This window comes from Sebastes fasciatus, chromosome 9 (assembly GCF_043250625.1).
Source record: "Sebastes fasciatus isolate fSebFas1 chromosome 9, fSebFas1.pri, whole genome shotgun sequence".
NCBI lineage: Eukaryota > Metazoa > Chordata > Actinopteri > Perciformes > Sebastidae > Sebastes > Sebastes fasciatus.
Window position 1 is genome coordinate 28801328 of NC_133803.1, and position 13119 is coordinate 28814446.

The window sequence follows — 13119 nt, forward strand, 5'->3', positions numbered from 1 at the left end:
TTGCATTGTAGGACAAAATTATTCATCAACAGAACAATTAAAAATCAAGCTGATTTCTGCTTGCTGACATCTTTGAAAATACATAATCTGCTCACATTTCCAGTGTGGATTTGGGGCACAGCTTCAGGCTCCATGTTAAAGCACTTTGGCGTTGTAACTCCTACCCGTAGTGGGAGCTAATGAGTCTGTTAGACTTTGTTTCATCGTTGCGCAGCAATGACAGTTAGGTTGTGTTGTGTTGCGTCCTCTCTCTGGTTCCCATGCACCCTCCCATCAGTTGACCGGTGGCTGACCTGCTCTGCCGGTGACACCGGAGTGAACTCTGGTTCAAAACGTCGCAGAGTTCCCAGTGACTGAGCGTCCATCAGATAACGACCTTGGCAGAGCTACGGGGCCCTGCAGCGGACATAATTAGGTCAGGCTGTTTGTGTCCCATTCATTTTCTGCCACATAGCTTCACCCCATTCTCTGCCTGTCAATGAAGGCGGTAAGGTGGAGGGTGGAAATGCCTGGTGACCTAAGTGGTGACCTCAGCAGCGACCTCAGTGGTAACCACACTGTCTGTTTTGTCTGTAATGAGGTCATTTTGTGCTTTATTGGACCAAGTCCTGTTCTTGTTATAATTATCATCTTATTAATCACTTAATTGATCAAATTTCCATTCTATTCACTGTAATGACGACCAACTAAGCTGGTGGGATTTGGCTCTGGTGCAGAGCGTAACAGCACAGTTCATTCATGCATCATTGCAAAGACAAGACAACATCAGAAATCACAATAGAAGGACATACATGCTGACGTAGAAACAAACGTCTTTGCTGGGCTTTTTTGATGGTGTTATCTGTATTGAGATCCCGTGAGTGTATTGCAGAAGTGGGTACTAAGAAGTTTGAATGAGGCAGTGATGGATATGGGGTAGCCGTTGATGAGTATGGGGTGCGGTTTGTTTCTGAAAATGATTGTCTTGCAGTGTGTTTCATTGTTATTGGAGATGAGACCTACAATGGTGGTGTCGTCTGCATACATACAGATGTGCAGGCACTCTCATACACTGTTCGTAGCTATACCTACGAAAAGTAAATGCACTGTAATTCGTATATATCCCACTAAATCAATTCATATGTAATCCACGTAATTTTGAACAAGGTAGTATAAAGAGCAGCAAACGCCACGTAGGGAGGAGGTCGGGATGGTTGGGTGGGTCAAACAACACCGGACTTTTGCACAGGAGACCCATGTTTGTGTCCCGTGTGAAACTAGAAGTCAACGATGATATATTTGTCGCGTAACATCCGTACTTAAGTTACGCAACTTCCGGTGTGGCGTGACAAAACCACGATCTCCTAAACCTAACTAAGTGGCTTTGTTGCCTAAATTTGACCAAGTTGTTTCCTGTGAAGACGGAAGTTTATTTTGAAAAGACTGGAGCGGAAATTGACGCTGGACAGTTGGTTAGTGTATAGCGATAAGAGCCACGGAGAGAGCACGCATCCCCAAGAAAAAGGTTAACTATATGGTGTTATGGATGTGGGCGTAGGTGTTAGGGGGCTCCAGATGTGGCGGTGTGTGGTGAGGGTCGTGCTCAACCGAATCATCAACAAATCTGTTGGCTCTATATGTGAACTAGTAAGGGTCCATTGGGGAAGTAGAGCAGGTTTTCAGGTATGCAAGGATGATGTGCTCAAATGACTCACTGACCACGGATGTTAGGTGCAATTGGTCTAAAGCGAAATACTGGAGATTCCTCAAACCTCCCATACAAGTGGCTATCACTGTCTGGGATGTGTGTAGGGCTTCTGATCAGTCCAAATTCTTAAGTTATTATTTGCTACAGTGGAAATGTGATGTTTGTATATGTTTTAGTAGGTTCAAATAACCTGACACGGACCTAAATGAATTCAACGATAATAATACAAATACCATGTCAGGATTTTATGTTTCCATATGAATATTTTGAAATACCTGCACGTAATATTATCAAGAATTACAAACATGTTGAACAACCCCATAGAAATGTTATCGGACATGTAGATCATAGTGAACATATTTTCCTTCATCAAAACTCATAAAAAGACAACTGTTTTTGTGTTTCATCTTCTAATTTACTCTTTACATCAACTGTACAGCAGCTACATCTGATACACTCAATGAATGCATACACAGGACAAATATATACAGACTCCTTAAAGCGGAGAAAGTGCTATCTCCTTCCACGAATCCATCCGTACGTAAGATTTCACAGCGCGTCTATTAGGCTTCAAGACCAAGACAGAAACAGTCCTAAAATTAGACCAATAATAATAATAATAATAATAATAATAATAACTTTACACTCTATATACGCTGCTCTAAACAATGAAAGATGTCTATGTCCTAGCAGTGAAACAACGTTTTATGGACAGTCCTTTACATTATAGGTTAGTGTCTCTATCTATTCATAATTACAGCAAATATTGTTACATATAGAGAAACGATACATCTGCATTTTAAATACAGCTTATTCATAATGCTACTTCATTTGATACACACATAATAGCACTGTTAAGGATATGCAGTATATTACATTCATGTTCAAAAAACAGAACAGCTTGAATGTGTTTTGACCTTGATGTTTGGGTAGTTCCTGGTTGCGGGATTTATGTGTCAAAATCAAGTGCAAGTTCCATCAGTGAAAATGTTTTTAGCGGTGGAGGTCGCTGCAAAACATCACGACTAAGATAACCGGACATGAGTTCAGTCTCTCCTGAGTCCAACGTGGGTCTGGAAATATTTTCCAAAAGTGTTCAAATATTTTTTTCCACCGCAGATCTTTTCACTGTATTTCTGACCTTAATCAGGTTCTAATGAGAACTGTCCCATTTAGATTGAATGATTGAATCCATGGAGCTGGCTGGCATCCAGTGCCTTGCTCACAGGCAGTTCAAAAAGGCAAGCCCGGCTTATAAGATGTAAATAGAAACAACTGAAGGATTGAAGAACAAAAGAACACAGAAACGGTTTAAAAGTCTGTAAATCATGTCGATTCTTTGAGGTGAGGTCCCCGCTTCTCCGTCTCTGGACTGGAACAAAAATTACCAGCTGCATTTTTTGAGGTTTCAAAAAGGCTGTCTGTGAATCTAATAAGTTTTGTGAATGTAACTGAAGTGAAATGACATGCTCATTCAGCACAGCGAACATACATAGCCCTTGGATATGTCCTTACTGATGCACATTGATGTAACAGCTACAAAGAGGTACAAAACATAAAGGGTTTTATCATCTGTAAACCACTTTGTGTAAGCTTGTATGACAACAAAATATTTGTCCCTGGAGTTGGAGCTTAGTCAGAGCCAACAAACTGGAGCTAAGATGGCTTCATAGAAAGACTTTTTCTCCCATTATCGACAGTAGATGTGTTGTCCTGGTCTTAGATTTCAGGTATGTAAAATGTTTTAGCTCCGAATAGAAACCTTTGCTGTTGTAACTGAAGTGTACATGCAGTCCATTCAGCAGGGCAAACCCAGATGTAATTAGCAAGAAAAAGGCAAAACAGTCGATACATTAATAACTTAAAAATGCATGTAAAGGATAGTAAAACCTGGGAAACAGAGAAAAACGCTGCAGGTGAACATATCAGGTACTTAAAAATGTACTTGTGCTATAACAGAAAGTGATTTCTTAGGTCTGGACCAGACCACTGAAGAGATGACGGCGTGCTCCAAACTAGTGATGTAAACCCCCGCTTCATGACCGTGGAAAAGAAAGGGGGCCTGAACTGCACCATCACGCCCAGCGAGGTGCTTGTGCCTCCTTTCTTGGGCTTGCAGAGTTTTTCCAGAAGCAGATTGAAGGTTAAATCCCCTCTTTTGGAGAGTCTGTCAGACTGTATTTGTATCTACAGCGGGTAGTTGTAACTGAAATGCACGTGCAGCCCGTTTACCGGGTGCACTATTGGCACGGTCTGCATCTTGGGGAAGTTCTCCGTGGCCAGAGTACATTTGCAAGTCCCGATCAGCTCCGCAGCCAGAGTCTTTAGGATGATCTGAGCCAGTTCTTTCCCTACGCAGCTCCGCACGCCGCCGCCGAACGGCACGTAGTTGAACCGAGCCGACCGACTCTCCTCCCGGTCTGGGCCGAACCGGTCTGGGTCAAACTGCTCCGGGCTCTGGAAGACCGCTGCGGTCTCGTGGGTGTCCCGGATGCTGTACATTACACTCCAGCCTTTGGGGATCTGGTAGCCCTGTGAAATGAGGACAGAAAGCAATAAATATAAATGTGGACAAAAAGGGTTTATTTTTACCGACAAATAGTTTGTGCGGTTTTTAATGCATAAAAATGCACCAAACTATTTAGAAACTCTTCAGGTTTCTAAAACTCTTTCTGGCCCTCGGGAATAAATGAATATGACAGGACTGTTGTCAGAAAGTGAACCATTGCAGAGAAATAATGAATTTCCATATGTCATATGTTGTTGAACTTTATTTTTTGACAGAAGTTAAAATGCTAGATGAATTTTCTTACTTGGAAAACATTTTCTCTCATTTGGTTTCATATATTCATTCATTCCGTTAATCCAAACCTCTTTATAACCTTATACCAATTATTTCTGAGTTGGGATTCCCTTGTCTCGGCTTTAGCAAAATGCACTTCAATGAACAGGCATAATGACATTTTAAATACTGCAATTACTTCTCAGCTATAGGAGAGGTTTATACCCTGAGAAAGAGGTGCATAAAAGGCGTCCTGGGCACCACAATAGTATTCTGGGAATTCATTTTAAACTTCAATTGACCTTTCGCAATAAACTCAGCAAATTGGGGGCACACTGAGGGCAGGGAAGACCGAGGGATGAGGCCATGACGGGGCAGTTTCTCAGCAAAGGCCACGCAACTCTGAATGTGAACGTTTTTTGTCTGTTAAAGTGCATAGAGGCGTGCTACAACACAGACTAAAATACAATTCCATTGAATCAAGATTTAGTTTTTCCTCCTGCATGAAGAGATCACACCGATTTGTGAAGTCGACTCATTTTTGCTGGTAATAAACCGGCTTTTAAATCGCTAACAAACTCCTTCATTCATGATTATCAGGCTGCACCCAGTGAGCAACTTTCTTAAGAATGAATGGGAAGCCATCTGAGAAGGCGGTATCCAGTTCTCCTTCATATAACCATGAGCATCACCCAGTTTAGACTTACAGTTGTGAAGATATAGAAGTTGCCCCCTACAGACCAAGAAGGTAATAAGCTGCACTAAAATGTGCGCCCCCTTCAGGCCAAAAGCAACCACAGTATAAACTGTACATGAATGTAGGTACATATTGTCATATTGTCCCCACCCCTACTGGCTGGACTTCCCTAAGCCTTTCAGGAGATTCACATCATCTACTTCAGCTGGTGAATTCCTACAATTCCCACAATGCCTTTTGACAGCTCCAAGAGAAGAGGCTGGAAGTTGTCGCATTTGGATGTGGGTCTTTCATTTATTTGAAAAAAAAATTCTGATAAAGGAAATTGCTTTGTCTTTAAAACAACAGATGTCTTGTTGCTGCATTGCAGTCCGATCTATTTTTCTGACTGTGAGATTCTCCTGTAGATTTCTCTTCATATGTGGCTCAGGAAAGAATCTTGGATTTAAATTGTATCTGATGAAAATATATTACCTCCGCTGCCTATTAATCCCAGGAAAGAGAGAACCCACCCAAACCAAAGACATACATATGAATGGTATATTCCTGCCAGACACTTGAACTTACGTCTAACTCAAATGTCTGCAGGGCTGTCCGGTAACCGCCGGAGACTGGCGGCAGGAAGCGGAGCACCTCTTTGACAACACAGTCGACGTAGCGGAGATGGCTCAGCTTGTCCAGGCTCAGATACGGCATGTGAGACCGTGACTGTGGAAAACCATCTCTGTGATTCTGGTGATTCTGACAGCCTCCGTTCAGCAGGCAGCTCGTCTCTGTGTCCACCGCGTCCTCCTCTTTCTCCGTGGTGACACCAGACGGGCTGTGACTGCTGTGGGACTCGTAGCCGAGGCCCTCGGCCTCCAGCTCCACTCTGGCCCTCTCCACCACCGCCGGATGGCGAAGAAGCTGCAGAATTAGAGATGTGGAGGCGCTGGCTGTGGTGGAGTGAGCGGCGAAGATCAACTCTACTGCGGTTTCCTGCCAGGAAGGAAGTGGATAGATGGAATGATTCATCTTGATTTACCGGTTTAGAGTCATTTACTTGAAATCTACATTCAAACTTGAGTGGCCCTTGAGCAGCTGTGATCATAATATCATTCCACAAAAGATACTGGAACCTGTCAATCACAAGGTAGCCACACCCTAAAGCATCCCCTGCTTTATGGTCTATCTGACTCTAAATGGGACCATCATTTACTAAATGAACATCATGCTGTATTGAAGAAGACTTGAAACTAGCGATTGAGACCATAAACTCATGTTTACAATGTTTACTGAGGTAATAAATCAAGTCAGAAGTAGGCTCATTTTCTCATTGACTTCTATACAATCAGACTTCTTTTTGCAACCAGAGGAGTCGCCCCCTGCTGGCTATTAGAAAGAATGCAAGTTTGAGGCACTTCAGCATTGGCTTCACTTCTCAGACCGTGGAGTTTCCCACTGGATCTGACAGACCTCTGTGTTGGGAACAACAATGCATTGCATTGCAAGCATTGGGCATGTTGACAGTGCTGTCTTTGGGCCCTTCTGCCCATTCACCTTTGCACATCACACGGTTCATGAAGTGTCCTATATCTGTATCTGAATGTAGTGCAGTCTGATCCCATCATAACATTCAGATTCCTAAACTGACACAGACTTTCCTGAACTTGCAACCTTAAGTCTGATTCATATTGTGTGCTTCACTCTGGTACCTTGAGCTCCTGGATGCTGAGCTGCTGGCCTTGCTCCTTGGAACTGGACAGAATGTAGTCGAAGGCATCGTGGTACTCGTCCTCTGACTGCTGCCGCTCCAGCTTTTCCTCAATGATTTTCTCCATGTTGGCGTGCAAGATTTCTCTGGCTTTTATCCCCTGCACAGAGAACAACCCAAAATGTAATTATTAGATCATCATTATTTAGTAGAAACAGTTCATTTGCAGAAAAGCAAACTGCATACTAGTTTTCTAGTAACAGCAAAAGAAAGGTCACAAGCCTCAACCTCTGACATACATTAATGGATTTTCTAACACTGAAAAAGCAATGTTTTCCTCCATCCATGTATTTTTTGTCTTTATATTCCCAAAAAGCCACAAATGAAATAATTACAAGCAGTTGTTTTTCTATTTGCAGTAACCTGGTACTTTTCTGTTTTGTTCTGTTGTTATACTGATACTGGTTCTCACATGTAGAAACTGACCCTGTAATGCTGGACAGATAAAATCTTGGTAAAATAGTGCGTCTAAAGATGAATAAACTTCTTCATGCTCTCTCACCTTACGTAGCCCACTGAGAGGAGCGTCTATGGGGAGCGAGAAGAGGTTGTTCATCAGCTGCTCGAAGATCTTGGCCAAGTAGACGATCCGCTCCTCCTCCATCTGCAGACCCAGCAGCACCCTGACTGCGATACGGAACGTCAGGGACCTGGCAGCGCTGTAAACGTCGATGGCACCCGGCTCCGAGCACCACTTGGCAATTTCAGACTTGACGACGTCCTGCAGCCGGGGCAGGTAGGACTCCAGAGCCCCCCGGCTAAACACTTTAGCCAGGATCTTGAAAGGGTTAAGGAAACAAAGAGAGGGGTGTCATAAAAAGTTATAACCTTGTACACGACAGCCAACACCTTTCAGTAAATACTCACTAAAGAGGAGGACAGGGTGGGATAGGTTAGGACTGGATAGAGAAGATATAAAAGATATAGAAGATATAGAACAGAAGACATGCAGGACAGGACTTTAGGTTTATATAAAGGCCATTGTTTAAACATACCTTTCTCTTCCTCTTGTGCAGGTCTCCGATGGAGTTGACCAGGGTGTTGGGTCCCAGGATGATGCGGGTGCTCTGGGGCCACTGAGTGCACACCAGACTGTGCTCGCCCAGCAGGATCTTGCGGATGTTTTCTGCGCCCGTCACCCGGATGACGGGCTTCCCAAGGAGGTGAGTCTTAAACACGTTGCCATGACGCTCTCTGCGCGAGATGTGGAAGTTGGAACCCTGTAGTACGAGGAAGAAGAAGTTTGAATTACAAGTTTCGAGTTTGATTTTGACTCCACCACCTGTTTTTGGTCCAGTTTGTTTGTTTGTTTGTTGGTTAGCAGGATATCACAAAAACTATTCTTTTGTTGAAAAGTCTCTCCATGGGCCGAGACACAATGGATTGTTTGTTTGTTTGTTTGTTTGTTTTTAGTGCAAATCCAAGATTCCTTTTTTTAATGAATTCTTCACATTGTGGGGCAGGGATGACGGGGGTCCAGTGGTGGGGGTGGGAATTTTGTTTTTGTTTTTGTTTTTCTATTTTCACATGAACTACTAGTTTCAAGTTCTTTATTGTCATATGCACAACAATTACAGAGAAGCAGTCATTGGCAATGAAAATATCAGGCTCCCTCCAAAAAAAGTTCATTATAAAAAGATCTCCTCTGCTTTAGCGTTACACATGTATTTAGAAAGATACAGCCCACCAGAAATGGGACATTTTGGGAAAGAGAATCAAAAGAAGGTGAAAAATCAGACAGGAGGAAAAAAAACACAATAAACACACACATCATGTGTGCTGTCAGGAGGCGCTCTAGTGTGGAGCTGAGGGATAGTTGTGTGGACAGAGAGATGATGAGAGGATGAGAGAGTGAACTCCTCACTGTAGAACAGACAGACAGACAGAGAGGGAGGGAGAGAGAGAGAGAGGAGGAAGAATTGAACAGAAAACGTCTGTTTTTCCTCCGCAAGTAGGAATTACACACTGAGCATCAAGTCCGCACATGTTGCATTAACAACAGAACTCAGCCTGCAGAAGAATCTGCGGAGCCTTTCAAAGGTTCCCGCGCGCTTCCAGATACATCATCAGTAATCTGATTATTAAAGCAGCCCTCCGGTGTTCACCTCCTTTTAATTGCATTGTTAGAGCCATATTGTATTATTTACAGTTTTTTGCATTTGATTATCATTTAAAAAGTACATTGTGTTATGCCATCAAAAATGTTTGACATACATTCAAATTTAAGTCAGTTAGTAATGTAATAGAATGGGCTTTGATCTATATAGACTCAATTGGGTGTGTTTTGCCCTGTTAAGATGTTCTCCTCTTGTCGTCCTGCTATTGAACAATGTGGGCTTGTCCCTTTAAGTGTTGTTAATGCTAGTTAGACTTCAGTGGAACAGGATAGGGAGCAACAATGTTTCTGACCACACACAGATCACAGATTGTAGAACACAGATTCAGTTATTTTCCAGCGGATTTGGTCCGTTTTTTTGATAGTCCAAGATTTGTCATGTGGCTATATTTTTGTTTGTCTTAATTTTCGTGGAATAAACTTTTCATTCACTATATGAGGCTCATGTTTGAAGCTGATCAAGAAGTGAGTGTCTTTAGAAGGCAGAAGGTGGAAGTTGGACATGGTAGTCTATGTGAGTCAGAAACCTTTACTTCCTGCTAGAAGTGGCGAGGACGGTTTAGAGCAGGGCTGTCCAAAGTGGGGCCCACGGGCCAAAGTTGGCCCGCCATCAGGTTTGATTTGGCCCGCCAGATGTTAGCAAGTTCTTTTTTTTTATTAAAAGACCCAACCGACTTTACTGTCTTTTGGAGGCCGTAACTGGCTCGGGTTTTAAGGTTAGAAGATAGTGGCATCATATGAAACTAGAAAACCTAAGGACTCCATTAGTACCAATCATATCATATTAGCTTGTCAGGAAGGAGGCTAACACTCTAAAGTTGGGTTAAATGTTGGTGGGGAAAAACTGGCATGGCCATTTGTCAAGGTGTCCCTTGACCTCTGACCTCAAGATATGTGGCTGAAAATGGGTTCTATGGGTACCCACGAGTCTCCCCTTTACAGACATGCCCACTTTATGATAATCACATGCAGTTTTGGGGAAAACATGCAGTTCTTTGAATGCAGTATACATGTGTTATTTTTGCCTATTCTAAAAATGGTGTATTTTAATATTTCTGCATACTGGGGTCCCTAAACAGTCTTGGAAATGCAAAATGAGCCAACTTGTATTCAGCAGATGGGTTTTAATGGGCTAACTATGTAAAACATATTCAATTAAGGGAACTTGGGATCATAGTACCATTTTGCATCTTAACAATACAATACAATAGGTGTTTAGTTTTGGCCCGTGGCCCTCCATTGAGTTCCAGTTTTGGCCCTCCAAGGGAAAACTTTGGGCACCCTTGCTTTAGAGCAAGCTGCCACTACATGCATAATTAAGGAATCATGGGATAGAAATCCACAAGGGATGGACATAATTGAAGAACTACACAGAGACGCCAAGGAGGATAACCTGTATTTTGTAAAGAAAGTAAAGAAAGTCATACAGAGAACTGCATCTTCATCATGGAAGAGAATCGCTGTCCAAATCTACAACTGCTGACAAGTGTTCAAAAAATGTTAATTAAAATCTGTAAACCTGTAACATTAAATAATTCATCTAACGGATAATAGCATGTTACTTGGAAGAACAGCAGAGCACTAATATCAACAGCAACATGAACTGCTGTTTTTTTTTTACAAAATGTGATGAAAACAAATGAAAGGGTTGATTTAAGAAATCTATATCAGCTATTCAAATGACTAAAGAAACTAAATTAACATGTAATGTTGATCCATAATGTCATTATCAAAGTAATATGGCTCAGCTCAGCCAACAGGAATGGCATATTTGGTCCCATGTTAAATAGCCCTGTATGTCTCGACCTCCAGGTACACTGTAAACAATTGCTGTTAATTTACAGCAGGATTTCAACAGTATTAACTTGTTATTGCTAAAAACAGTGCTTTACTGTTAATACAAAAGAAAACCTGTTAAATTACGCTCATAGGCCGTTTTTTAACTGAACTATAATGCATTCTTAAAAAACATCACTTTACTGCTGATCAACTGTCTAAAGTATCATCAGTTACAGTTTCATGCAGTATTTTTTTAATTCTGGGACCTGATCTGCTCATGTGAGGCTTGTACATTGTACATGATTGTAAAATCTGTGAATTAGCTTTACTGTTCTTCACTCACATGTTGTTCTGGTTTACATTCTGTGCTTGTAGCCAGCTAGAGACAAACATTTTGGGAAAAGTGTCAACAAGTCTATTATAGCCTTTTTCCTAACAAGTGCCTTAAATTGTATTTAGTGTGAGTATTCCTGTCTTTAACCTGCTAAGTCTATTCATCCAGGCAAAAAATAATGTTTATTAAAATGTATGTAAAAAATACAATCTAAATAGTGCATTAAAACAAATCAGTAAGATAATGTAGAAGAAAGGTGAAAAACAGCTCTCTAATGTATCTTTAAACAGTAAATTAACTGTAAAATACTGTGAAATTAATTTTAAAAAAAAACAGTATTTTTCATTAACAGTACAAAGCTGTACATTTCAGCGACAGTATAATAATGTTAATTTGACAGTAACATAAAGGCAACCCTGCTGCCAGTTCTTTACTGTTATTTTACTGGGAAATTCTTAACAGTGTAGAAAAGATTTTTGGAACGCTTGTAAAAAAAAAAAAAACTGAAAACTACAGCAGCCCAGATGTGTCAACTCTCACCTGGAACAGCCAGTGGAAAGTCTCTCCGACCAGCGGCCAGCCCATGGAGCCCTTCGGCAGCGGCAGGCTGCTCTCTTTGTCCCGGGTCAGACTCCAGCGGAGGCTCCACAGCTGTCGGGTCAACGCCAGCAGCAGGAGGGCAGACAGCACCGAGGTGAGCGCGGTGGCCAGAGCCGACAGCACCCCAAACTGGGCCAGAGGTAACATCTCCTACGAGCTGCTCCGCTTCCCAGCATCCACCTGGGTCTGTGCGTAAAAGGCGCGTCTGTTCAGTTCAAAACTCTGCGTAAAACCTTCTCCTCAGTCCAGCTTCTCCTCTTCCTGTTTCTTCTTCTTCTTCTTATCCTTCTTGTTCTTCTTCTTCTTCTTCTTCTTCTTCTTCTTCTTCTTCTTTCTCTGTAAACTCTGTCCAAATAAAAATAAAGGTGTGTTAGCTCGGTCTGAAGTGAATCTAAACTCTTTCTCAACTCATCTCTGGAGGCAGCCAATGGTCGAGAGCCATTATAAGCTGTTATTACAGCTAGTTACAGGATAATAATAACAGTAATCATACAAGCTGGACAACAGCCTTCTGATCCATTCAGAAATATGCAGTGATGATGCACATGGGTTGATCTTTCCTGGAATGATTTTATAATAATGCCCCCCAAATCAAAGAAAGTCGTCATTATTTTGATGAAAATAAAATAAATGTTAAAGGTCCCATATTGTACAAAGTGAGATTTCCATTTATTTTATATTATAAAGCAGGTTTAAGTGCTATATAAATACTGTGAAAGTATCGAAATGCTCAATCCATGGAGAAATACACACAGCCTGTATTACGAAACTGTGTCTTTGAAACAAGCCGTCAGGATTTCTGTCCATTTGTGATGTCACAAATCGACAGTATATAGACCATTACACTGTTTGAAAGGTAACATTCTAAATGTGCCCCAGTTTATTTTCTGTTGCAGTGCATGTGAATGACATCAGCTGAGAGGAAGTAAACATGGACCCAAACTGTTGCCTAGCAACTCAGTTCAGTTGCAATTGAAATGAGCTGAAATGGAGCGTTCAGATGGAGGGTAAATAGAGGTATATTTAGGCAGACAGTATGAGAAAAATAACGTGTTTTTGAACATTACAGCATGTAAACATGTTCTAGTCGAAACACAAAATACAAGTATGAACCTGAAAATGAGTATGATATGGGACCTTTAAAGAGTTTTCGTTGACAGACGCACCTCCAAAGGAGATAAAACAGTCCTCAGACCGGATGGATGCGCCTGCAGAGACTCCTATTTGACTCTGGATGAAATATATATGAAACGTGCTTCTCTCCTGTGAGGAAACTCCCCTTCATTCCGCTGCAGCTTCTCCTCCAGAATGAGGAGTAGCTGTCAACTATTCCAAATAGTTTTACAGGTTTACATGCACCGGCTTGTCTAT

The 13119-nt window shown here is 41.8% G+C and overlaps 1 protein-coding gene across 1 annotated transcript; it reads right to left on the minus strand.

Moving 5' to 3' along the window:
• Nucleotides 1-2080: 2080 nt before the first annotated feature.
• cyp26c1 (cytochrome P450, family 26, subfamily C, polypeptide 1) lies at nt 2081-13000 on the minus strand. Its single transcript, XM_074647081.1, has 7 exons — nt 12907-13000; nt 11689-12042; nt 7915-8139; nt 7422-7697; nt 6861-7019; nt 5734-6144; nt 2081-4219 (listed from the first exon to the last, which is right to left on the minus strand). Exons 2-7 carry the CDS (start codon nt 11893-11895, stop codon nt 3875-3877), a joined length of 1623 nt encoding a protein of 540 aa, XP_074503182.1. The 5' UTR covers nt 11896-12042; nt 12907-13000; the 3' UTR covers nt 2081-3874.
• Between the last annotated feature and the right edge of the window lie 119 nt (nt 13001-13119).